The sequence below is a fragment of the Mustelus asterias genome, chromosome 10, assembly GCF_964213995.1.
Source record: "Mustelus asterias chromosome 10, sMusAst1.hap1.1, whole genome shotgun sequence".
Lineage (NCBI taxonomy): Eukaryota > Metazoa > Chordata > Chondrichthyes > Carcharhiniformes > Triakidae > Mustelus > Mustelus asterias.
The window spans coordinates 80,573,345-80,601,118 of NC_135810.1; the positions used below are offsets into that span (position 1 = coordinate 80,573,345).

Here is a 27,774-nt window from a genome sequence, read left to right on the forward strand (position 1 = left end):
TGTGCTCCAGAGCTTTCTGCACCCCTAGCCAAGCTGTTGCAATACAGCTGCAACAATGGCATCGACCTGAAAATATGGAAAATTGCCCAGGTGCGTCCTGCTGTAAAATAAAAGAAACATTCACGCCATGTAAGTGCCAGGCAATAACCATCTCCAGCAAGAGAGAATCTAACCTTCTCCCTGAGACAATCAATGGCATTACCAATACTGAAGACCCCATTAACCGTATCATGAAGGATTACTATTGACCAGAAACTGCATTGGACCAGCCATATAAATACTGTGGCTACAATATGCGGTTGATGTGGTGTATATGGATTTCAGCAAAGCATTTGATAAGGTTCCCCATGGTATGCTTTTGCAGAAAATACGGACACATGGGATTGAGGGTGATTTAGTGGTCTGGATCAGGAATTGGCTAGCTGTAAGAAAACAGAGGGTGGTGGTTGATGGGAAATATTCATCCTGGAGTTCAGTTACTAGTGGTGTACCGCAAGGATCTGTTTTGGGGCCACTACTGTTTGTCATTTTTATTAATGACTTGGATGAGGGCGTAGAAGGATGGATTAGTAAATTTGCGGATGACACTAAAGTCGGTGGAGTTGTAGACAGTGTGAAGGGAAGTGGCAGGTTACAGAGGGACATAGATAAGCTGCAGAGCTGGGCTGAGAGGTGGCAAATGGAGTTTAATGCGGAAAAGTGTGAGGTGATTTACTTTGGAAGGAGTAACAGGAATACAGAGTACTGGGCTAATGGTGGCAATACAGGTGGAGAAGGTGGTGAAGAAGGCATATGGTATGCTTGCCTTTATAGGACAGGGTATAGAGTATAAAAGCTGGAGTCTGATGATGCAGCTGTATAGAACGCTGGTTAGGCCACATTTGGAGTACTGCGTCCAGTTCTGGTCGCCGCACTACCAGAAGGACGTGGAGGCGTTAGAGAGAGTGCAGAGAAGGTTTACCAGGATGTTGCCTGGTATGGAGGGTCTTAGCTATGAGGAGAGATTGGGTAAACTGGGGTTGTTCTCCCTGGAAAGACGGAGAATGAGGGGAGATCTAATAGAGGTGTACAAGATTATGAAGGGGATAGATAGGGTGAACAGTGGGAAGCTTTTTCCCAGGTCGGAGGTGACGATCACGAGGGGTCACGGGCTCAAGGTGAGAGGGGCGAAGTATAACTCAGATATCAGAGGAATGTTTTTTACACAGAGGGTGGTGGGGGCCTGGAATGCGCTGCCAAGTAGGGTGGTGGAGGCAGGCACGCTGACATCGTTTAAGACTTACCTGGATAGTCACATGAGCAGCCTGGGAATGGAGGGATACAAACGATTGGTCTAGTTGGACCAAGGAGCGGCACAGGCTTGGAGGGCCGAAGGGCCTGTTTCCTGTGCTGTACTGTTCTTTGTTCTTTGTATGATACTTGGTAGTGTGGATGAACAGAGGGATCTGGGTGTCCATGTGCATAGATCCCTGAAAGTTGGCACCCAGGTTGATAGGGTTGTTCAGAAAGCGTACGGTGTGTTAGCTTTTATTGGTAGAGGGATTGAGTTTCGGAGCCAGGAGGTCATGCTGCAACTGTACAAAACTCTGGTGCGGCCGCACTTGGAGTATTGCGTACAGTTTTGGTCGCCGCATTATAGGAAAGATGTGGAAGCATTGGAAAGGGTGCAGAGGAGATTTACCAGGATGTTGCCTGGTATGGTGGAAAGATCGTATGAGGAAAGGCTGAGGGACTTGAGGTTGTTTTCGTTAGAGAGAAGAAGGTTAAGAGGTGACTTAATAGAGGCATATAAGATGATCAGAGGATTAGATAGGGTGGATAGTGAGAGCCTTTTTCCTTGGATGGTGATGGATAACACAAGGGGCCATAGCTTTAAATTGAGAGGTGAGAGATATAGGACAGATGTTAGAGGTAGGTTCTTTACTCAGAGAGTAGTAAGGGCGTGGAATGCCCTGCCCGCAGCAGTAGTGGACGCGTCAACATTAAGAGCATTCAAATGGTTATTGGATAAACATATGGATGATATTGGAATAGTGTAGATTAGAGGGGCTTTAGATTGGTTTCACTGGTCGGCGCAACATCGAGAACCAAAGGGCCTGTACTGCGCTGTAATGTTCTATGTTCTATGTTCTAAGAGCAGATCAAAGGCTGGGAATTCTGTGGTGAGTAACACACCTTCTTGCCTCCCAAAGCCTGTCTATCATCTACAACGCAGAAGTCAGGAGTGTGATGGAATACTCTCCACTTGCCTGGATGAATGCGGCTTCAACAACACTCAAGAAACTCAATACCACCCAGGACAAAGCAGCCCGCTTGATTGACACTTCCTCTACCACCAGTGCACAGTGGCAGCAGTGTGTACTATCTACCATCTGCAGCAACTCACCAAGGCTCCTTCAACAGCAGCTTCCATACCTATGACCTCTACCACCCTAGAAAGATAAGGGCAGCAGATGGATGGGAACAACACCACCAGCAGGTTCCCCTCCAAGTCACACACCATCGTGATCTTGGAACTATATCACCGTTCCTTCACTGTCACTGGATCAAAATTCTGAACTTGCTTCCTAACAGCACTGTGGGTATAACTTCACCACCTAGACTGTGACGATTCAAGATGGCAGCTCACCAGCACCTTCTCAAGCGCAATTAGGAATTTGCAATAAATGGCAGTCAAGCCAGCGATACCCACATCCCATGAAATAATTTTTGAATATATTTTTATGGTTAACAATAGAGCTATAATTGGGACTGAGTTGCTCAGTTGTCTAGATGGCTAGTTTGTTGTTCAAAATAAAGCGTACAGCCTGGATTCAGTTCCTGTTCACAATTCACACGGATGATTTGGACTCGGGAACTGGAGATACAATTTCAAAATTTGCAGACAATGCCAAACTGGGAGGTCACAGAAAAATGCAATAAAATACAAGCAGACATTAATAAACTGGCAGAATTGATGTGTAATTGGAAAATTAATTTCAATATATAGAAAGATTGAAAAATTGAGTACTTTGATGGGCACATCACACACTACTGGAATAATAAGAGTAAATGGGTACAGAGCAAAGGAAACTAGAGTTACAAGCACACTCTAAAACCACTAAAGTAGTGGTGCAAGTTAGTAAAGCCATTTAAAAATAAACAAACTCAGAAATAGGGTTCATTTCAAGGTGATAGAATGGAAAATCAGAGTTCTGTTAGACTTGTAGTGAATCTTAACTGGACAACTGCTTGGAGTTCTATGCACAGTGTTGGTCTCCATAGTATAAAAAGGATATGCAGGCAATGGAGAAGGTGCAAACAATATATATAGAAAGGATATTATTAAACTAGAAAGAGTGCAGAAAAGATTTACTAGGATGCTACCGGGACTTGATGGCTTGAGTTATAAGGAGAGGCTGAATAGATTGGGACTTTTTTCTCTGGAGCATGGGGTGATCTTACAGAGGTCTATAAAATAATGAGGGGCATAGATCAGCTAGATAGTCAATATCTTTTCCCAAATGTAGGGGAGTCTAAAACTAGAGGACGTAGGTTTTAGGTGAGAGGGGAGAGATACAAAAGTGTCCAGAGGGGCAATTTTTTTACACAGAGGGTGGTGAGTGTCTGGAACAAGCTGCCAGAAGTAGTAGTAGAGGTGGGTACAATTTTGTCTTTTATAAAGCATTTCAGACAGTTACATGAGTAAGATGGGTATAGAGCGATATGGGCCAGACGTGGGCAATTGAAACTAGCTTAGTCGTTAAAAAAAAAGGGCGGCATGGACAAGTTGGGCCGAAGGATTTGTTTCCATGCTGTAAACCTCGATGACTCTATAACTCTGTGACACTGACGTATCACCTGGCTCTGCCCCATTTCAGCCGATCTGCTGCTGAAACCCTTGTTCGTCCCTTTATCACCTTTAACCTTGACTATTCCAGTGCTTCCCCTGTTGGCCTTTCAATCTCTACCTTGCAAAACTTCTATTTATGGTGTGAGCTATGAATCAGTAGTTGCATTCTCGGAAGGTTGTGGATTCACAGCTCACTTTTGAGATTTGAACACATCTGGGCTGAAACATAACACACTCCAGAAGAGTTTGCGAAGTGAGTGGAGATGTAACCTGTCAGATTAGCTAAACTGAGTTTTTATTTGACGAGTATGTAAAATTTTAAATAAATGCAAGTTAGTGCCAAAGGACATAGTAGCGGAATTACCACCTCACATCACACTTACTTATATTGTCAGTGTGTTAATGGCAAATGGGAGCAGCAGCCATTTACAAAGTTGATGGTGCAGCATTTAGAAGAACAGTCTTAAGGGGTTAGTTTCACACAGTTTTGGTTTCATACTTGCAGTATAATTCAGTGTGAAGAGAACATTTAAATTTAATTTTTTAAGTTTCAAATGTTTCCCGTTGCCTTTTACACTTTTCAATCATCTGTCCACTTAAAGGAATATTTCACTAACATCCAGGTGCCAGTTAATCATTCGGTCTACATGTGTTTAATTATCCATGTATGGTAATCTGCAATACTTCAATTTCACAGTTCTGTGAAAACAGCTGCTGGCTCAGATTACACTGGAGCAACAATCAAGCTCAGATCGCTGCAATATAACAGAGCATTATACATTATGCAGTACTTCAGTCGACAAAAAAACTACCGGAGAACATTGTGATGTCTGAATGGAAACAATTCATCAACAATTGGACGCCACTGATTTTCTCTTCAACACAAGCACATGTACTTGGCAAAGGCTCCGCCCTTGGTCTGGTGATTCAATCTGCCGCATGTTGCACACTGAGCCACACGCTCACATAACTTGTGTATCTGCATTTGCTGAGGCACATCCTGCAGTGGTTTGGCAGACATTTCCAACACATGGCAACAATCTGCAACCTCAAAAAGACTTGGAGCTCTGCCACAATAGGCATGTGTTTGGTGTCAATGCAACGTGGTAAGGGTAAGTGATCCATTTTGCAACACTGGGTTGTGTTTGTGTTTCTAATTTCCTGATTCATGGAGTTGTCATGATTTATTTTTCATATGTTTGTGAACAACAGTTGCAACTACAGTAAGGTGATAGCAATTGTATTAAGGTAGCATATGTTTATGGAAAGCCATCTCATACAGCTCCATTGACAATGCAATGAAGCAAATAGTTCTGGAAGGAATTAGCATTTGTGAAGAAGGCTTGCCAACTATTAGCCAACTCATTTGATCTTGATGAAATATGCATTTATGATGCCTTGTCATTTCAACATCCAAAGCTCCCCACTAAGCTCTTGCACATTTTCCCAATATCCATACATGTACTGTTGACTTGGACCTAATATATATGTAAGGCTCTAATGCTATGAATGCTGGTGTTGCTTCAGAATTTAAATTCTAGCAGCAGCTTTAATCTGAAAACTGAATAGAAGCAGTAAGAAAGTCAAAATATCTGTCAGGGAATAGTCGGAAATCATTGTGCAAACTTTGAACATGCAACAGCTGTAGTGTTTGTTTCATGATGCTTGAAAGAGGAGGGAGAGTTCAAAAGAAATCTTGTGTTTGAACAAGTAGTAGGAAAGCTCAATTCTGTTTAAATATTCCTTTGGAAAATGTTGAGGTCAAAAATGTTTCCTTCCTATGCCAATGGGTTTAGTGAGTCTTTCAGTTAAAATTCTCAGTCGGGCTCCTGTTAGGGAAGTGGAGATTCACAAAATACATTGAGTGGGAGAGGGAGGTGGAAAGAGAAGCTGTTCAAACATACCAGAAGAATCCAGCAGAAACAGTTTAATAAATCACTTATAACCAGCAGCATATAGATTGCAGCCACACTCATGTTTATAATGCAACAATGATTGATTGATTTGATTTATTATTGTCGCATGTATTAGTATACAGTGAAAGGTATTGTTTCTTCTGTGCTATACAAAGCATGCTGTTCATAGAGAAGGAAAGAAGAGAGTGCAGAATGTAGTGTTACAGTCATAGCTAGGATGTAGAGAAAGATCAACTTAATGCGAGGTAGGTTCAATGCATTTACCTACAGGAACAGTAGTATTTACACTTCAAACATAATTAATTGGAGAACATTTAATGGATATTACATATATTCTTTCTTTACTTCTTTCGTTTTCTCTTCCTACATTATTTCATTAAACAAGAATATCAGGGACTGGAATTGGGAGTCAGGAATTTCCCTGATACTGTGATCTCACCTCCATCCTGGCAGAGCTGGCTGGTGGGACCTTCATATCTTGGGAGTGTGGGATAACTTGGAGTGGGGTCTGCTGCTATAGACAGAGGTGGGGCAATGCCAGTGTGGCCAGGTTAAAAAGGTTCTCCATTTCCAGAGATATCAGTCCAGTTCTTCAGATCAGTGTAAAACACTCCTCACCCCTTTAACTTCCCTTCATTCACTCTTAGACCCCTCAGCCTCTTATCTCGTACCCTCAACCCACTTAACCAGTATCTACTTTATGAACAGAACCTAAAAGCACTCTAACAACATTTTGAAGTTATTAAAAAGTTTTTAAATATTCAAGAAAACAAACATCACTTAAATAGACATTTGCAAACTGTCATTTTCATAAGCTCATAAATCTGTCAAACTAAACAATACACTTGAAAAGGTTCTTGAAAAATCAACCTATTTTTCAGAACCTCATAAATCTGTCAACACTGTCAAACTCTCACTCCCTGGGACAGCTGAGCAAACAAACTCTGCAGTAATTATATTCGTGCTTTGAAAGGCAGCTAAGTCTATCAACTCATATCCCCTTGGACAGCTGAGTAATCAAACTAGATACAACAGAATTCAGCATTGCTTTTGAAGGCAGCCACAAGTTCAAACATCTGTCAAAGTTTTCAAACAGATGCTCTTCCAAAAATGAATGACAAGTATAGGAAGAATTTAAGTAACTAGCTCAGGATGTCATAGTGGAGTAGGTTAGCCCTTAAATATTGTGCAATTCAGATTGGCAGTTTATCTATCGCATAATCTACTCTGGAGACTTTGTCACTTGCACAATGTAGCTCTTTCACTTGATACCTTGCCGAGAACGAACTGGGAACCCCATTTTCTAATGTTCACCTACTCTTTCCAGTCATCATTGGGATGGCACGGTGGCGCAGTGGTTAGCACTGTTGCCTCACAGCTCCAGGGACCCGGGTTCAATTCCGGCCTCGGGTCACTGTCTATGTGGAGTTTGCACCTTTCCCCATGTTTCCTCCCATAGTCCAAAGATGTGCAGAAAGGCTGATTTGACCATGCTAAGTTAACCCTTAGTGTCAGGGGTCTAGTAGGGTAAATACATGGGATTAGGGCCTGGGTTGGATTGTTGTCAATGCAGGCTTGATGAGCCAAATGGCCTGCTTCTGTGCTGTAGGGATGCTATGATTCTATTCTACTACTGCACAGTCACCACTCACTGTAGTAAGCATAGATATAATCCTGACTACAGTATTTCATGATGAACTGTAAAGAAGGCTACACCTTGTATACTTGTTTACTCTTGCTGTCTCCACTTCACCAATGCTTTTTTTAAACAAAGACTTTCAAAGCACAGCTGCCTTGGTGAAAATTTGGAGAAGTTCTGAAGTGCCCACTTAAGAGAATGGTGCCAGCAACTTCAACATCACAGCTTGTGGAGTTCATTCCTTTTGCCTCTCTCCTCTGTGCCACTGAAAATGGCCTCCATGGGAATTGGAGGGGGTTGGGACTGGCTTGGTTCTTGCTCCAGCCATCATCATCTCTTCCCACCCCACTCTATTCAAATCTGATCCCCAGTTGTCTGAATTGAGTCTAATGTTAAGTCTGAATATTTCTTGTATCCTCTATTTGTAATGTTCATCTTTTGCTAACCTAGAGTCTAAGCAGATGACAAAACAAAAATGCATTTTAACTGCTTTTCCACTAAGTCATAGAAGCCTCTCAACATCCTGACTGATTATTTGCTAAATCATTCAACTAACTTTGAATCAAATGTTGTTATCTTTGCCATAATCGCTTTCAGGCACAAACAAAACAAGGATAGCAAAGCTTCAGTAATGTTTGCTTAAAATATTCAAGTGGAATTAAAATAGGTCAGATAAACTATTCATCCAAAATGTTAACCTGTTTTCTCTTTTGGCTGCTGAACAACCTGTAGTTCATTGCCAAAATTCCGCTTTCTGTTCACCTCAATTAAAATATCCCGTGGGATGCTATCCCACAGGCTTCTAAAATCCTGCGCACTCTAGCACTGCATCCGTGAGTCAGATTTTCCAGATCACCAGTTGTCCTGCAAGAGGAACAAAATGGCTTTTGCAGCAGAATATTGGTGTAACAACAGCATTTAAATTTTCTTAAACATGTCTTGAATTTATGGCCAATAACAGTGTGGAAGCTATCACCAGCTCTCACAGTTGTATCCCCATGCATCAACGGCTGGATTCTTCTTTACTATCCCACGGTAAAGTGTGTGGGATGGTGGCAGAAAGAGTGGGGAAATTCAGGTGGTGAAGCCTGTTGCTTCTTCAACCTCAAATTATTTCCCCATGTTGCCACCACTTTGCCTCAAACACATGCAAACATGCAAATGCTGCTGGAGATGCAGGAGCTAGACCTCGGGCCCATTTTCTTCTTTCAGTCCCGCTTGCTACCACTTCCTGTTTATAGGCACCCACTGGAGTCAACAACAAGTAAATGGCTCCTGAATCTAGAATGTTCAGATATTACTAGTTAAGCCCCCTATTGCACTGAATTCAAGGGGGTGTGTGTGAGTGGGGGAGGAGATGGGGGGAGAGAGATAGATTTTAATTTTGTCATCAGGGCAATTGAGTTCAACTTTAGGCTGTAAACTTTCACCTCCATCTTGACTCTCCCCTTTTGGTTTTTTATTATTCTGTTCCCCTGGCGTGTCCCAACACAACCCACCCCTCCCCACATGGCCACTGTCCCTGGTTATTCAGTTTTACTCCCACTAAGTGCTGACCTCTGTTCTCCTATGTGACACATTTTTTTATCCAACCTTTGCCACTATTAACACAGTTCAGTCCCTAATGGCACAATTTACAGTCCCTTTGTTTCATTGCCGTAACATCTTTGTCAATCTCTCCTTAGTTCTGACCTATCACTGACTTTGCATTTTGCCCCACACCCCTTTCCAGCTGTATAATTCATCACATTGCAATCCCTTTTCAGTTCTGTGTAAGGGTCATGTGGACTTGAAACATTAACTGTGTTTCTCTCTCCACAAATGCTACCTACCAGTCCTGCTGAGTTTATCCAGCATCTTCTGTTTTTATTTCCCATTTCCAGCAACTGCAGGATTTTGCTTTTATAGCACTGATGTTGCTGATTGCATAAATCGCTCAGTGTCATCAATGGGAGTGAAAATTGCTAATTAGTATAATGGGTGGCCGCTTTGCCATACCAGTTTTACACCCAAGCAGAAAGGTAAAGATGTACCTTAGAGTCAAGACCAAGTGTTGTCTTCGGATTAAGTGAGGTTAGAAATTGAAGAAGAATTGGACCAGGGACTGCCAGAATAATCCAGTCCCTATTTTTAAGTCATCCACTCTGTCCTTTTCATATTATTAGAATTATAGAATCCTACAGTGCAGAAGGAAGCCATTCGGCCCATCGAGTCTGCACCGACCACAATCCCATCCAGTCCCTATCACCATAACCCCATGCATTTACTCTCGCTGGTCCCCCTGACACGAAGGGGCTATTTGGCATGGCCAATCCACCTAACCCGCACATCTTTGGACTGTGGGAGGAAACCGGAGCACCGGGAAGAAACCCCATGCAGACACGAGGAGGATGTGCAAACTCCACACAGACAGTTCTTTTATTTTATATTGTTTATAATTAAAAAGCAAATTTCACAGTAATTAGGTAAGTAGGGAAGTAGAGTTTATTGGAAGATAATTATTTCAATGCACAATGTGCAAATTAAAGTTTACAAAAGGAAACAAAAAAAAAAGCAGGTGCCAAGTGAGGGCAAACCAACAGCTTGGTTTTATCTAGTATAATATACTCTGTAATAAACCGATTTTGACCTCCACAGTGTGTAGGAATTGTCTAATTTCAGGAGATAGACCCCTCTGCCTGGGTGCTGGTGGGATCCGGCATACACATCCTCATGGCAATCCCTTCTGGTTTTTCGACCATACTACCCAAGGGTCAGGCAGTGAAAAATGAGGCTTGGCATTGCTGCCACAAGTGAAAGGATGTGAACAAAGTGACGAACGAAACAGGCAATTTCCATTTGAAATATTAATTTAAGAATTTACAATGGCAAAAGATGATCATAAAAATGTGACAAAATGCATTAAAACTGTGTCACAAAAGATACATTCAGCTGTAAAATTTGAAAAAATGTTTACTGGATCTTGCAAAGTGAAATGCAATATTTTATTCGAAAGATAAAAGTTGCAATTCCAGCATTTAGTCAGAGTGTAATTTGAATGATATAGAAAAACCTTCACCAGGTTTTTTTAAAAAATGTAAAAATACACCACTGGTGCGAAACAGATTCCTTTGCATAAAGGACCTCTTTTGCAATTATTTAACTACTTAGCCTGATAAAAATCTCACTACCAGTTGCAAAATAAGTTCTGCCAAAATTGTTCAAACCTCCATCAGGCCAGCATTACAAAGGGAAACAAAGCAACTAATTAACCAGCATGGGACTTAAGCTTCGTTTCACTATCTGAGAGGGTTCTTTTTATCCCCAAAGACTGACTTGTTAACAATCTAATACCCATTGATCTACCCAGCATGGAACAGCAATGTGGATTTTAATAGATAGTACAGTAGCACAATGTGCAATAATAACAGGCAAGAGGTTACAGGATGAACATAAACATTTTGCACAGTGGTGCTGGAGTGATATCAGCTGCATTCTCAACCACTTGCTTCGGGAGAGCAGAAGCAGCCAGATGTTCAGCAGAATCTTCCAGCCACTACCTCCAAAGCAATGCAGGAAAAGTAATGCCAGCTGTCTTACTCAACTTTAAGTTGCTCTGAACTATGTTGGCTCAATTGTTTTCTCGACCAAGTAAAAAACTCTCCACCCTGATTTTTTTTAAATCAGCTGTTTAGCAAGTTTATCTCTGTGGTTAGGTCAAGGCAATCTCTAGACCTACAGTCCAATTAAAACAACACTTACTCCAGATGGAAAGATAGATTCCCTTAGTGACATTTTAATCATCATCTCCATTTATCATAGCAGTTCCTGCATCCTCCTCAGTGTGCATAGTATGTCACTGAGCTGAATAATGTGCACACATGTATATAATATGTGCTTGCAAGAATCTGGTATATATTCAAAAGCAAGAAGAAACCACTCATTACAGGACTTCTGAATATAGCTTTTCTTAAATCATACATATCAACATTTCTCATGGAGAAAGTCTTTGCATGGATTGTATATTAGAATATGGGCTGCGCGGTGGCACGGTGGTTAGCACTGCTGCCTCACAGCGCCAGGGACCCAGGTTCAATAAGCCTTGGATGACTGTCTGTGTGGAGTTTGCGTGTTCTCCCCGTGTCTGTGTGGGTTTCCTCTGGGTGCTTTGGTTTCCTCCCACAGTCCGAAAGACGTGCCGATTAGGTGCATTGGCCATGCTAAATTCTCCCTTAGTGTGCCCGAACAGGCGCCTGAGTGTGGCGACTAGGGGATTTTCACAGTAACTTAATTGCAGTATTAATGTAAGCCTACTTGTGACACCAATAAATAAACTTTAAAATATCCAATGGATTGTTCATACATTGAAAGTGCTATGATTCAGTATTGAAACTTTGATACAATATGTTGTAATGCCAGGCTCACACAAACTTAAAGTTTTGCAGTAAAGTTAGAATCGCTGATTGTAGTATTCTAGGGAGTATTTATCTGGCATGCAAATTGTATAATTGATTTATATTGAAATATGGTCATACTTAAAAGGGTCAAGGGAATGCTCAATGCTATATGGCAACAGAGGAATTAGCAATAAAGTAATTTATGAGGCGTGTTATTAAATTTAACATTTGCAGTCTCAAGTTCAAAGTTTCCACAGCAATGAGCGCATCAGTAGAATGGTGTTGGATGTTTTCCATGCTCAATGTAATGTTTACTGTATTCTGAAATTAATAGTTCTCATGCTCCAGTTAGGGATCAGTGAGCACAGAGCAGAAAGAACAGCCAGTAACACCCAGGTTGTGCTGCAGACTGTGAATCAAACTCCAACTGCCATGAGAGAGCTACAAGCCTGGATACTTGTGCACATTCACAGATCTCTGAACCCTGGAAGCTACGGCGAGAATTCCCTGGACATTTACACCCCACCGCCGCGACCAGCGAGAACGGACAATTTGGCACTCAACCCGATCTCCGTTCACTGCAGCAGGTCCGGCGATTCCCAGCTGCGGGCAAGGTCGGAGAATCGGCCCAACGTGTTTAACTTTTGAAATCCTGTGTGGAAAGGTGTATGTTCTCCCACAATAAAAAAAACCCAGCTTAACTTTATAAAGTGTCCAAATGTTTTCAGCAATGTCCAAATCAGGTTTGGTGCTACACAGGAAACATTTCTGCAGACATGACAGTGTCCCATAAACATCACTTTATGTGATGATGATTCCGTGGCTGGGAACCCTTTAATCTGTAACATTAAAAGTGTTGCTGAGCACTGCAAAGAACTTCACAAGGATGCCACTGGATAGTATACTTTCCAAAGATAGGAAAAATTGGCTTTTATGCATTAAATCATGACTTAACTTTATCTACCTACTGAAATTCAAAGAACAACACTACTGACTGAACAATTTGTGTGGAGTTTGCACATTCTCCCCGTGTCTGCTTGGATTTCCTCTGGGTGCTCCGGTTTCCTCACACAGTCTAAAGATGTGTGGGTTAGGTGGATTGGCCATGCTAAATTGCCCCTTAATGTCAAGAGGATGAGCTAGGGTAAATGCATGGTGTTATGGGGATAGGATCTGGGTGGGTTTACAGTGCAGACTCGATAGGCCGAATGGCCTCCTTCTGCCTGTAAGATTCTATGATCTATGAATTTGAACCATAAATGAACATAGATAGTAAGAATGTTCATCAATTTCCTGTTTTAACTATTTATTGATTTCCAGATGCAATTTGGTAAGAATTCAAATCAGTATTTTTAAAAAATATTCATTCACGGGATGACAACATTTCAGATATTGTAATGAAGACTTGTGTTGCAGAACCTAGCTGCTCCCAAAGGCAAGCTGCTCCAGTACAACTACAACACAGGCATCTATCTACCAGGCAATGTAGAAAATTGCCCAGTTATGTCCTGTTCGCAAAAATAAGCAGGACAAATCCAAGCCAGACAATTTCTGTTCCTCTCCACTCTTGATCACCTGCAAACTTTTGAATGGACTTACCTTGCATTAAGGTGATCTTTCTCTACACCTTAGCTATGACTGTAACACTACATTCTGCACTCTCTCATTTCCTTCTCTATGAACAGCATGTTTTGTCTGTATAGCGCGCAAGAAACAATACATTTCACTGTATGTTAATACATGTGACAATAATAAATCAAATCAAATCAAAAATGATGGAAAGTGCTATCAACAGTGCTTTCAAGCAACACATATTCATCGATAACTTGCTCATTAACGTTTAGTTTGGGTTCTACCCGAGCCACTGAGCTCCTGACCTCATTTCAGCCTTAGTCCAAACTTAGACAAAAGAGCTAAGCTCGAGGGATGAAGTCAGAGTGATTGCCTTTGCCATCAAGGCAGCATTTGACCAAGTGTGTCAACAAAGAGTCCTCACTAAACCTGAGAGAATGGGAATAAGTGGGGGTGGGCGGGGGGGGGGGGGGGGTACTCTCCTTTGGTTGGAGTCATAGCTAGCACAAGTTGTAGTTGTTGGGGGGTCAATCTTCTCAGTTCCAGGACATCATTGCAGGAGTTCCTCAGGGTAGTGTCCGAGGCCCAACCATTTTCAGCTGCTTCATCAATGACTTTCCCTCCATCATAATGAAGTGGGGTTCCTGCACAATGTTCAGCACCAGTCTCAACTCTTCAAATAGTGAAGCAATCCATGACCATATGCAACAAGGTCTGGACAACATTCAGGCATGGACTGATAAGTGGCAAATAACATTTGAGCCTGGCAATTGCCAGGCAATGACCATGTCCAACAACAGTAAATCTAACCATTGCCCCTTGACATTCAATGACATTGCCATCACTGAATCCCCCATTATCAACATCCTGGGGATTATCATTGACCAGAAACTGAACTGGACCAGCCATATAAATACTGTGGCTACAAGACTAAGTCAGAATCTGAGAATTCTGTAATGAATAACTCACCTCCTGACTACCAACAGCCTATCCACCATTTACAAGGCACAAGTCAAGAGTGTGATGGAATACTACCCACTTGCCTGGACAAGTGCAGCTCCAACCACTCAAGAAGCTCAACACCATCCAGGAAAAATTAGCCTGCTTGATTGGCATCCCATCCAGCACCTTACACATTGTTTCATGGTCAATGTTATGGAGAAAAGCTTTATATTCCAGGTTAATTCATTGAATTTAAATTCCACCCTGTCCCTAGAACATTAGAATGAGTTTCTAGATGCTAGTCCAGACATTCCCACCATCCCCCCCAAATATGGATCAAAGGTAAATAAATGGTGTTGACACAGATACAGATCAGGCATAATCTAACTCAGCAGCTCCCAAACTGGTTCTGCAGAATTTGGGGTTTGTAGGACTCGTCTGGGGGGGAAGGGGTGTCCCACGATAAGCCTGTCAGTTTTATATTTATGAAGGGGTGTCCTTCCAGCTCGCCAAATTGAAGGCGGTTTTCACACTGCACTGGCTACTGATAGGTGCACTAGTCAGTCTAGCAGCAGCCAATGGTCTGTGAAGCTGACTAATTGCCTGGGAAGTTGAAGCTTATGTCCCTGTCTGCATCAACAGGGATGAAGTGGAAATGGTTGAGAGCTTCATGTTTCTAGGTGTCCAGATCACCAACAACCTGTCCTAGTCCCTCCACGCCGATGCTATAGCTATGAAAGTCCTCCAACGCCTCTACTTTCTCAGGAGGCTAAGGAAATTTAGTATGTCCGATACCATAGAAAGCATTCTTTCTGGATGTATTACAGCTTGGTGTGGCTCCTGCTCTGTCCAATACCACAAGAAACTACAAAGGGTTGTGAACGAAGCCTAGGCCATCATGTAAACCAGCCTCCCATCCATTGACTTGGTCTACACTTTCCGCTGCCTCAGAAAAAGCAGCCTGCATAATCAAGGACCCCGCGCACTCTCTTCCACCTTCTTCCGTTGGTAAAAAGATACAAAGGTCTGAGGACACATACCAACCGACTCAAGGACAGCCTCTTCCCTGCTGCCATCAGATTTTTGAATGGATTTACCTCATATTGTTTCACTGTACATGAATACAAGTGACAGTAATAAGTCAAATCAAATAAAATTATAAAGACTAGTCAGAAGCATGCAGGAATGGCTTTGACTCTGAGCTGAAATTGGAGGCTTCAGTGAGATCCATAGGACTTACCTGGATAGTTACCCAGGGAATGGCTGAGAGATTAAACCTCGTCTTGTACCTGATAACACCACAACCAAAACCCCCATCCTCTCCTCAATTGTACCACCTATTCCCCCACTACCCAAAATAACCTGACTATGCCCTCAATGCGACCAGACCCAACTGGATCTCAACCAACCAGAATCCAAACCAACCACTCACAACTGGACCTAACTAACCCCAGATCTGACTACCCCCAGGCCATCCAACTAACCCCCATAGTGACCTGACGTCCCTCCTCCTGACTACCTGTCCAGTGGGACCCGACTATCCCCAACCTGCCCACCTCCTCCCCCTCAACCAGACTTGACTATCCCCAAGACTACCCACTCACCGGCCTACGCACCTCAGCCAGCTGCTCATTCACTCACCTCATCTATTCCTCGCCTCACCTACTCCTCAACTATTCACTAACCAGCACATTAAGACCAGACATTCAAACTTGCCTGATAGAATTCAGCAGCTAACGTGGTAAAAAGGGTGCATGCTTTGTCTTTCCCTCACACCACTCCGTGTCAGTGGAGTCCTTCAGAGATGCAGCAATGTACTGCACATTTCTCTGACAACCAGGGTCAGAAGATCCTGGAAAAAATGTGCAGCAGCGCAGGGCAAGGAGAATCTTCATGCGCCCAATCTTGCCACTGCTTGAGAGATTCAGGCCAATGGGTGCAACACATTGGTACTCATGATGATCTGTTCTGATGAGGGTCATAAACCGGAAACATTAGGCGGAATTTTACCGGCATGTCCGCCCGAGGTTCATACGATCCCGCCCGAGGCCAACAGAGTACGCCATTCTCTGTGCCTCGACCGCTCCGGGGCGGGGTGCCGGTAAAATTCCGGCCATTAACTCTGTTTCTCCCTCCATTGTTGCTGCCTGATCTGCTGAGTATTTCCAGCATTTCTGGTTTTATTTCAGATTACCAGCATCTGTAGAATTTTACTTTTATATTCTATGAATGCAAGTTGTCGTTATGGTGTGAAGCCAAATTTTGCTCACAGTTTAGGTCTCACAACACCAGGTTAAAGTCCAACAGGTTTTTTTTGGTAGCACGAGCTTTCGGAGCGCTGCTCCTTCATCGGGTGAGTACTCAGGCACAGATTCAATCTTTCAGGTCACTGAGTTCCCAATCGTAACTGTGAGGCAGTGCCCAACAGAGATAACAGAAGAGCGATAAGTAAAATGAAATGCATAGCCTTCACTGAGCTGCACTCATAACTTTATGAACAGGTGCCCAAAGCAGCATTGGGACATGGCTTGGGAATAGAATTCTATTTTGGTTTTTGACAAACTGAGGAGGTGTGGGGATGTGGGCGGAAATTTGTACAACAACATAATTAGAAGAAATAAAAACAATCTTTCCCTTTTAAACCTTTCAACTTCATTTAGTTACATTTTGTGACCGTTTTTCTCACAGACTTTCTTCCAATATGTTGAAAAAAAATGTCCAGTATTTAAAAATTATTGGTATGGAGACCCAGGATTCAAAAGTTGTCTGCAATCTAATTTGTTCTCACTGAACTGCGAAATTACATTTTCAGCCAAAAAAAATACAGCACCATTGTTTTTTTTTCTAGTGAGTAACTCCTAATTACCTAACTCAAATTTTCTCAATTTAAATTAAGCCAAACCACCTGTTTAAGTTAAAAATAACTTTGATAGCAAATGGTGCAATTGAAGTTATGCTGTTCAAATGAAAGGCACAAGTCAATTTTAATTAATTCATAGATTAATAAAGAATGTTTTAATGTTGGAATTCAATTTACAAGCAGTTTAATAAATAAGATTAAATTGATTTAATTTAAATACATTGGTGACTACATCTATGAATTAACTCAAAATTAATTTTAACATTTGACTTGAAAAAATTAAACATTTTTGACCTTAGAAGCAATTAATTAATTAATACCTGATCATTGTGATAATGCAACTAAGGTTGTTAAGTACTGTAACATAATGACAATGGGATCTAAAATGCATATTTATCAGAACAGGGTTTCAGAATAAGGGAAAAAAGCAAAATACCGCGGATGCTGGAATCCGAAACAAAAACAGAAAATGCTGGAAAATCCCAGCAAGAGAATAGAGCCAATGTTTCGAGTCTTGATGACCATCCGAAGAGTCATCTGGACTCAAAATGTTGGTTCTATTCTCTCTCCACAGATGCTGTCAGACCTGCTGAGATTTTCCAGCATTTTCTGTTTTTCTCTCAGAATAAGGGGGTGACTTCAGGAATCAGGAGATTATCTCAGATCTATGGAATTTCTGCAGCAAAAGATCCTTCCTTGTTTTGAAGCCTAATTAATTTTCTGTTTCTGAATTTCCCTGCCCTTTTCATCTCCCTCTTTCAGCACATCCTGTAGTCAGTAAGGTTAGGAAAGGAATTTCCTGCACCATGAATGCATAATTATGTAAACATTTTTCCAAAAAGAAACTACAACTGTGAGCAGCTTCCTTAAAGTGTTTAGAAAAAGCTGCACAGAGCATCCAAGCTGGGAACAGGATTGTGTGGGATTTGTGCCATGCTGCTGTCAGTGGGTTTCAGTTACCGCTGACGCCATTATCCGTTCGTTAAAGTGCGCGTAACTGCTGGTACCACATTTTTCCTTACCACTGACATCACAACCTGTTCGTTACTGCTGATGCCACAGTCTTCCTATTACCGCTCACATCACAGTGTTCCTATTAACGCTGACGTCACAACCCTGTTCGTCACCGCTGGCTAATGTTACAATCTGTTACCGCTGACGTCAGTGTTCCAGTTACTGCTGGCATCACAACCTGTTCGCCACTGCTGGCTACTGTCGCAACCTGTTGCTGCGGATGTCACCACGTTCCTGTTACCGCTGGGTGAGGTTACAGCCTGTTTGGTATGGCTGGCATCAGGCGGTAGCCCCTCCCCCACCCCTTCTCAGTTCAAACGGGGCAAATTAAACAAACCAGGCAGCGTGGCACCTTTAAATGGTTGGCACCTTTAAGACGGATCGGCGCGGCTCACACCCGGGTGATACATGCTGGACCTGCGGGTGAGTGTGGGGTCTTTAAGGAGCCACACCCCCTCTCAGTGCAGTCTGGGCAATAGCCCAGATGTTGCGGTTATGCCTCTGCTCTTGCCCAGCGCTGTGTGTTGCTGCAGGTTAATCTCTCCTGCTGCCTACAATAAACCTGACACCTTCTTCCCAGTTCTCGCAATACAGCAGCAGCAGCAGCCACACTGCCCTGAAACCAGAGCCTCTGCACAATGGACACGCATCTGGCAGCATGAGCACAGCAGGCTGTGATCCCAGCCAAAACAACCCCAGCCGGCTGTACCCTCAGCCAAAACAACCCCAGCAGCTCCAGAAGGCTGTGCCTGCAGCCAAAACAACCCCAGCAGCTCCAGCAGGCTGTGCCTGCGGCCAGAGCAACCCCAGCAGCTCCAGCAGGATGTGCCCTCAGCCAAAATAACCCCAGTAACTCCAACAGGCTGTGCCCTCAGTCAAAGCAACTCCAGCAGCTCCAGCAGACTGTGCCTGTGGCCAAAACAAGCCCAGCAGCTCTAGCAGACTATGCCCTCAGCCAAAACAACACCAGCAGGTCCCGCAGGCTTTACCTTCAGCCAAAACAACCCCAGCAGCTCCAGCAGGCTGTGCCCTCAGCCACAATAAGCCCAGCAACTCCAGCAGGCCTTGCCCTCAGTCAAAACAACCCCAGCAGCACCAGCAGGCTGTGCCTGCGGCCAAAACAACCCCAGCAGCACCAGCAGACTGTGCCCTCAGCCAAAACAACCCCAGCAGGTCCAGCAGGCTGTACCTCAGCCAAAACAACCCCAGCAGCTCCAGCAGGCTGTGCCTGCGGCCATAACAACCCCAGCAGCTCCAGCAGGATGTGCCCTCAGCCAAAATAATCCCAGCAACTCCAGCAGGCTGTGCCCTCAGTCAAAACAACCCCAGCAGCTCCAGCAGGCTGTGCCCTCCGTCAAAAGAACCCCAGCAGCTCCAGCAGGCTGTGCCCTCAATCAAAACAACCGCAGCAGCTCCAGCAGGCTGTTCCCTCAGCCAAAACAATCCCAGCAGCTCCAGCAGGCTGTGCCCTCAGTCAAAACAACCCCAGCAGCTCCAGCAGGCTGTGCCCTCAGTCAAAACAACCCCAGCAGCTCCAGCAGGCTGTGCCCTCAGTCAAAACAACTCCAGCAGCTCCAGCAGGCTGTACCCTCAGCCAAAACAACCCCAGCAGCTCCAGCAGGCTGTGCCCTCAGCCAAAGTAACCCCAGCAGCTCCAGCAGGCTGTGCTCTCAGCTAAAGAAACCTCAGCAGCTCCTGCAGGCTATACCCACAGCCAAAACAACCCCAGCAGCTCCAGCAGGATGTGCCCTCAGCCAAAACAACCCCAGCAGCTCCAGCAGGCTGTGCCTGCGGCCATAACAACCCCAGCAGCTCCAGCAGGATGTGCCCTCAGCCAAAATAACCCCAGCAACTCCAGCAGGCTGTGCCCTCAGTCAAAACAACCCCAGCAGCTCCAGCAGGCTGTGCCCTCCGTCAAAAGAACCCCAGCAGCTCCAGCAGGCTGTGCCCTCAATCAAAACAACCGCAGCAGCTCCAGCAGGCTGTTCCCTCAGCCAAAACAATCCCAGCAGCTCCAGCAGGCTGTGCCCTCAGTCAAAACAACCCCAGCAGCTCCAGCAGGCTGTGCCCTCAGTCAAAACAACCCCAGCTGCTCCAGCAGGCTGTGCCCTCAGTCAAAACAACTCCAGCAGCTCCAGCAGGCTGTACCCTCAGCCAAAACAACCCCAGCAGCTCCAGCAGGCTGTGCCCTCAGCCAAAGTAACCCCAGCAGCTCCAGCAGGCTGTGCTCTCAGCTAAAGAAACCTCAGCAGCTCCTGCAGGCTATACCCACAGCCAAAACAACCCCAGCAGCTCCAGCAGGATGTGCCCTCAGCCAAAACAACCCCAGCAGCTCCAGAAGTCTGTGCTCTCAGCAAAAACAACCCCAGCAGCTCCAAAAGGCTGTGCTCTCAGCAAAAACAACCCCAGCAGCTCCAGCAGGCTGTGCCTTCAGCAAAAACAACCACAGCAGCTCCAGCAGGCTGTGCCTTCAGCAAAAACAACCCCAGCAGCTCCAGCAGGCTGTACCCTCAGCCAAAACAACCCCAGCAGCTCCAGAAGGCTGTGCTCTCAGCAAAAACAACCTCAGCAGCTCCAGCAGGCTGTGCCCTCAGCCAAAACAATCCCAGCAGCTCCAGCAGGCTGTACCCTCAGTCAAAACAACCCCAGCAGCTCCAGCAGGCTGTGCCCTCAGTCAAAACAATCCCAGCAGCTCCAGCAGGCTATGCCCTCAGTCAAACCAACCCCAGCAGCTCCAGCAGGCTGTACCCTCAGCCAAACCAATCCCAACAGCTCCAGCGGACTGTGCCCTCAGCCAAAGTAACCCCAGCAGCTTCAGCAGGCTGTGCTCTCAGCTAAAGAAACCTCAGCACCTCCAGCAGGCTATACCCACAGCCAGAACAACCCCAGCAGCTCCAGCAGGATGTGCCCTCAGCCAAAACAACCCCAGCAGCTCCAGAAGGCGTGCTCTCAGCAAAAACAACCCCAGCAGCACCAGCAGGCTGTGCCCTCAGCAAAAACAACCCCAGCAGCTCCAGCAGGCTGTGCCTTCAGCAAAAACAACCCCAGCAGCTCCAGCAGGCTGTACCCTCAGCCAAAACAACCCCAGCAGCTCCAGTAGACTGTGCCCTCAGCCAAAACAATCCCAGCAGCTCCAGCAGGCTGTGCCCTCAGCCAAAACAATCCCAGCAGCTCCAGCAGGCAGTGCCCTCAGTCAAAACAACCCCAGCAGCTCCAGCAGGCTGTGCCCTCAGTCAAAACAACCCCAGCAGCTCCAGCAGGCTGTGCCCTCAGCCAAAACAATCCCAGCAGCTCCAGCAGGCTGTGCCCTCAGCCAAAACAACCCCAGCAGCTCCAGCAGGCTGTGCCCTCAGCAAAAACAACCCCAGCAGCTCCAGCAGGCTGTGCCCTCAGCCAAAACAACCCCAGCAGCTCCAGCAGGCTGTGCTCTCAGCCAAAACAACCCCAGCAGCTCCAGCAGGCTGTGCCCTCAGTCAAAACAACCCCAGCAGCACCAGCAGGCTGTGCCTGCGGCCAAAACAACCCCAGCAGCACCAGCAGACTGTGCCCTCAGCCAAAACAACCCCAGCAGGTCCAGCAGGCTGTACCTCAGCCAAAACAACCCCAGCAGCTCCAGCAGGCTGTGCCTGCGGCCATAACAACCCCAGCAGCTCCAGCAGGATGTGCCCTCAGCCAAAATAACCCCAGCAACTCCAGCAGGCTGTGCCCTCAGTCAAAACAACCCCAGCAGCTCCAGCAGGCTGTGCCCTCCGTCAAAAGAACCCCAGCAGCTCCAGCAGGCTGTGCCCTCAATCAAAACAACCGCAGCAGCTCCAGCAGGCTGTTCCCTCAGCCAAAACAATCCCAGCAGCTCCAGCAGGCTGTGCCCTCAGTCAAAACAACCCCAGCAGCTCCAGCAGGCTGTGCCCTCAGTCAAAACAACCCCAGCAGCTCCAGCAGGCTGTGCCCTCAGTCAAAACAACTCCAGCAGATCCAGCAGGCTGTACCCTCAGCCAAAACAACCCCAGCAGCTCCAGCAGGCTGTGCCCTCAGCCAAAGTAACCCCAGCAGCTCCAGCAGGCTGTGCTCTCAGCTAAAGAAACCTCAGCAGCTCCTGCAGGCTATACCCACAGCCAAAACAACCCCAGCAGCTCCAGCAGGATGTGCCCTCAGCCAAAACAACCCCAGCAGCTCCAGAAGGCTGTGCTCTCAGCAAAAACAACCCCAGCAGCTCCAAAAGGCTGTGCTCTCAGCAAAAACAACCCCAGCAACTCCAGCAGGCTGTGCCTTCAGCAAAAACAACCACAGCAGCTCCAGCAGGCTGTGCCTTCAGCAAAAACAACCCCAGCAGCTCCAGCAGGCTGTACCCTCAGCCAAAACAACCCCAGCAGCTCCAGAAGGCTGTGCTCTCAGCAAAAGCAACCTCAGCAGCTCCAGCAGGCTGTGCCCTCAGCCACAACAATCCCAGCAGCTCCAGCAGGCTGTGCCCTCAGTCAAAACAACCCCAGCAGCTCCAGCAGGCTGTGCCCTCAGTCAAAACAATCCCAGCAGCTCCAGCAGGCTATGCCCTCAGTCAAACCAACCCCAGCAGCTCCAGCAGGCTGTACCCTCAGCCAAACCAATCCCAACAGCTCCAGCGGACTGTGCCCTCAGCCAAAGTAACCCCAGCAGCTTCAGCAGGCTGTGCTCTCAGCTAAAGAAACCTCAGCACCTCCTGCAGGCTATACCCACAGCCAAATCAACCCCAGCAGCTCCAGCAGGATGTGCCCTCAGCCAAAACAACCCCAGCAGCTCCAGAAGGCGTGCTCTCAGCAAAAACAACCCCAGCAGCTCCAGCAGGCTGTGCCCTCAGCAAAAACAACCCCAGCAGCTCCAGCAGGCTGTGCCTTCAGCAAAAACAACCCCAGCAGCTCCAGCAGGCTGTACCCTCAGCCAAAACAACCCCAGCAGCTCCAGTAGACTGTGCCCTCAGCCAAAACAATCCCAGCAGCTCCAGCAGGCTGTGCCCTCAGCCAAAACAATCCCAGCAGCTCCAGCAGGCTGTGCCCTCAGTCAAAACAACCCCAGCAGCTCCAGCAGGCTGTGCCCTCAGTCAAAACAACCCCAGCAGCTCCAGCAGGCTGTGCCCTCAGCCAAAACAATCCCAGCAGCTCCAGCAGGCTGTGCCCTCAGCCAAAACAACCCCAGCAGCTCCAGCGGGCTGTGCCCTCAGCCAAAACAACCCCAGCAGCTCCAGCAGGCTGTGCTCTCAGCCAAAACAACCCCAGCAGCTCCAGCAGGCTGTGCTCTCAGCCAAAACAACCCCAGCAGCTCCAGCAGGCTGTACCCTCAGTCAAAACAACCCCAACAGCTCCAGCTGGCTGTGCTCTCAGCTAAAGCAACCTCAGCAGCTCCGGCAGGCAGATGCCCTGGTTAATTTCACCACGGAAATTGACCCAAACCACAACCATTCATGGCGAGGAGAATGAAAACCATTCCAGTCAGCATGAAGTTCGGTGTCGCCTTTGCCCAGACAGGCTCCGACTGGGACAAAACCAGAATAAAGTTTAAAATACGGAAACTTAAGCCTGGCTTCACACTCCCTTGTCTCCGATCCTCTGTTCAAACTATTTTATAAAGTACAGAATGGTGACATTAAAAGATGTGTTTATTTATCAGTTGCTGAGATTTAATTTTTCTGACCATACATACACCGCAGTTACATATATATGTTGTGAGATAAACTTGGTTAAAGGTCTTTAGAAAGATCCAAAAGTATATAGAAAAAATATCCAAACTGTAATAAATGAATAAAATCCAAGTGTCAAACGAGCGGCACATTAAAATATAAAGTATTTAAAAATAGAAGAGTTGGAATGTTTCCTTGAGACAAGTTAAAGGTTCTGCCAAGATCTCCAAATACTTCGGGAAAACAAGGAAAAAAAGTTTTGAGATTTATTTCTGTTTTTCTTCGCCACATTCAGCCCAACAGGAGTCGCTAATACAGAACCAGCTGACTTTATTAGCTGAAAACATCGATGCTTAAAACAACTTTTAAGGCTTAAGATTAGATTTTTGGAAAAGAAACGGAATTGCAACTCACCATCTCTCTGTACGGTAGAGGATCGCAAAGCTTTGATAGATCCACCTTGAGCCTTGGTGCCATGAAGGCGCAAGTCTCCAAATACTGTGACCAATATGAATAGCAATAACATTGGGATCTTTTATCACCAGGCTCCACTGCTTAATTAATAGCAAATCCAGTTAGGCGCTGTGTACTCTTTAAATCTTCAGAGCGCTCTGTAAAAGTCTCTGGTGGTGCTTTTTGTTTAACAAACTTTCAGCATCATTAATGTAGCGGATACAGAGCGATTTATCCGTCTCACACCGGCAGAGAAGTCAAAAAGCCCAGGGGACAAAAGATGGTAACAGGTTGATTCTTCCGAGGGAATGAACAAGAGTCCAAATTTCATCCAAAGACTGCGTCCCGTGGAGATCTCATCTTCAGAGAGTGCGAACGCATCATCAAAGCATTCAGGACGCAATAAAAACAGTATCCCTGCAAGTGTCTCCCCACAGCCCTAACATAAATGTGGTGTAAAAATGCAGAGGCGGTGATCGGTGCGCGTACTCCCACAGTCCTGGTGAGGAAATACGCCGGGTAAAGCATAAGGAAATAGCAGTGTAAACAAAGGGAAAAGCATTGCAAGTTGCAGCCGAAGCTTTCACGTTAAAAGGAAAAAGTCTACACGTAGCAGTTTCTGTTTGACGCTGGGAATGTCATCCATAGTGCAAAGTCCTTATATGACTCAGACTTGGCAATGCGCTAGTGTTTTTTTTCCCTTTACACTTTATAGGACAAGGAATCAGTCTTAGGATGCAGTTTTTTAATGTCACACTGACAATCCATGAAATATTTAGTACAGATCAGTTGCTGTGCACTGCCCACCATGTTAGCGCTGCATTCAGTTTGTGATCAGTTTCTTATCCCAGTGGGTTTTTTCCTTGCTCAGAATGGACACCTGGTTGGATTAAGCGAGAATTCTCTGCATTGTCATCAGTTTTAACAAGCCAACACCTGGAAATAATATTAATGAATATTTTATTCTACCTGCAGTGATATCTGCTGCTTTAAATGGTATTGGGTTTTTTTGGGAGCCTTGTCGGGTATCACAGGCCAGCATAGGTTTTGAGAGTGGGAGAGGTGTTTTGTGCATAATTGCATGAAGAGCTGAAATTAAGTGCCAGTTATCTCCAATTCTTCTGGGTTAGAGCAGGAAATTACGGTACAGAAGCAAGATCATTTGGCCCTTCTTAAAGTTTATTTATTATTGTCACAAGTAGGCTTACATTAACACTGCAATGAAGTTACTGTGAAAATCCCCGAGTCGCCACACCCCAGTGCCTGTTCGGGTACACTGAGGGAGAATTTAGCATGGCCAATGCACCTAACCAGCACGTCTTTTGGACTGTGGGAGGAAACCGGAACACCCGGAGGAAACCCATGTAGACACAAGGGAGAATGTGCAGACTCCGCACAGACAGTGATCCAAGCCGGGAATCGAACTCAGGTCCCTGGTGCTGTGAGGCAGCTTCATGCCTGGGCAGGCTGTTTGATGTGGAGATGCCGGCGTTGGACTGGGGTAAACACAGTAAGAGGTCTAACAACACCAGGTTAAAGTCCAACAGGTTTAAAACCTGTTGGACTTTAACCTTGTGTTGTTAGACTTCAGGCTGTTTGAGACAGCACTTGTCCCACATCCCTGCCTTTTGACCCTGATTTTGTAAATTCTCATCCTCAATTATCCGTTCACCTGCCTTTTAAAACTATTTATGGAATCTATTTCCATCATAGAAGAGTTACTGCATAGCAGGAGGCCATTCTGCCCACCATACCCATGTCAACTCTGAAAGAGCAACTCAGCTAGTCCACTCCAAAGCCCTTCCCCCATAACCCTGCACAGCTATTTGTTTCAGATAATTATCTAATCCTCTTTTGAATGCCTTGAATGAATTTCCTTCCACCACACACTCAAGCAGAACATTCCAGATCTCTAATCACACCCTGCATAAGAAAAAACCCTTTCCTCATGTTATTATTGCTTCTTTTACCAATCATCTTAATTGGTACTTTCTGATTCTTGACCCTTCTGCCAACAGAAACAAATCATCAGACTCCTAAGGATTTTGAAAATATTTATCAAATTTCCTCTTAATCTTCTCCCAGGAGAACCACCCCAGCTTCTCTAGTCTATCTATGCAGCTAGCGTTCGTCATCCCTGGAACTGTTCAAATGAATCATTTCTGCACCCTCTCTAATGCCTTCACATCATTCCTAAAGTGTGTTGCCCAGAATTGGACACAGTACTCCAGTTGAGGCTGAACCAGTGTCTTACACATAACTTACTTGCTATTGTCCTCTATGCTCCTATTTTAAAATACACAAGATCCCATATGCTTTGTTAAGTAGTTTGACAAGCTGTGCTGCTACATTCAATTTTTTTTGCACATATAACTCCATGATTCTTGATTCCTGGACTCCATTTAGAATTGCACTCTTTATTTTATGTTGCCTCTCTTCCCTCATAATACCAAAATGAATCACTACTTTTGCAATTATGAGGTTTATGAGGTTGTTATATTTTAGGATTGTAGCCTTAAATTTGGGGTTTATAAAAGGGTCATGTGACCTGAGGTTTGCCTATTTATAAGCCTGCTCATTGATTGTCAGAGATCAAAGGCAGGCTTAGATTATTTTACTGAGAATAAAGTGCAAGGTATTTATCCATGGAGACAATGGCAGCAGTTGCTGAGTCCCAGAAAAGTGCTATTGGCATCAGGTTGTAAACAATTGTGCTGCAAACTGTCGTTTACTACAAAGATTCCCGGCTTGGGTCACTGTCTGTGTGGAGTTTGCACATTCTCCTCGTGTCTGCGTGGGTTTCCTCCAGGTGCTCCGGTTTCCTCCCACAGTCCAAACATGTGCGGGCTAGGTTGATTGGCCATGCTAAAATTGCCCTTAGTGTCCTGAGATGCGTAGGTTAGAGGGATTAGTGGGTAAATATGTAGGAATATGGGGGTAGGGCCTGGGTGGGATTGTGGTCGGTGCAGACTCGATGGGCCAAATGGCCTCTTTCTATACTGTAGGGTTTTTATGATTTCTATGATTAAGCAGAGTTGGGATCAAGGATAGCATTTCTACCTGGGTGTCCATGTCTCATATTGCCATGGGGAAGAGGGCAGAAGAAACCATTTTTGAGATCAGGTTACAGTCTTCCCTACAAATCAAACAATATCACAAACAGACAGCTGTGCTATGTGGTCAGCAAAGAGAAAGGCTACTTGGTTTTACAAGCTCTCATAGCTGGATTCTAGAGGGAACTGGATTCTAGTCTCTATTTGAAGAAAAGAATCCTAAAACTTACTAAGGATGCTGTGAGATTTGTCCTGCATAGCCATGGGGAAGAAGAATAATCAGAACTGGTTTTGTTATTTGTAGTGGAATTAAGAAACTCCCTGAAGACTGAGGAAAGTGCCCTCAGCCATTCAAAGTTATTATTTAGTGAAATGGGATTCAGAAGCTCATTGGAAATTGGGAACAACTATGGACTGTTTGCTATAAAGACTGTAATGGAAAGTGCAATGGGTGATAAGTATACAAGGGA

General features: G+C 45.1%; 1 protein-coding gene across 2 annotated transcripts in view; it reads right to left on the reverse strand.

Annotated features, from left to right (window-relative positions):
• Positions 1–24,752, reverse strand: part of pdgfd (platelet derived growth factor d) — a 172,626-nt gene extending 147,874 nt beyond the window's left edge. Inside the window, exon 1 of one of the 2 annotated variants that reach the window (XM_078222030.1) lies at positions 24,213–24,752. In XM_078222030.1, coding sequence (XP_078078156.1) covers positions 24,213–24,324 — 112 coding nt within the window. In that variant the 5' untranslated portion in view covers positions 24,325–24,752. The remainder of the gene's footprint in view (positions 1–24,212) is intronic. The other variant, XM_078222031.1, reaches the window with a different exon arrangement.
• Positions 24,753–27,774: the final 3,022 nt, after the last annotated feature.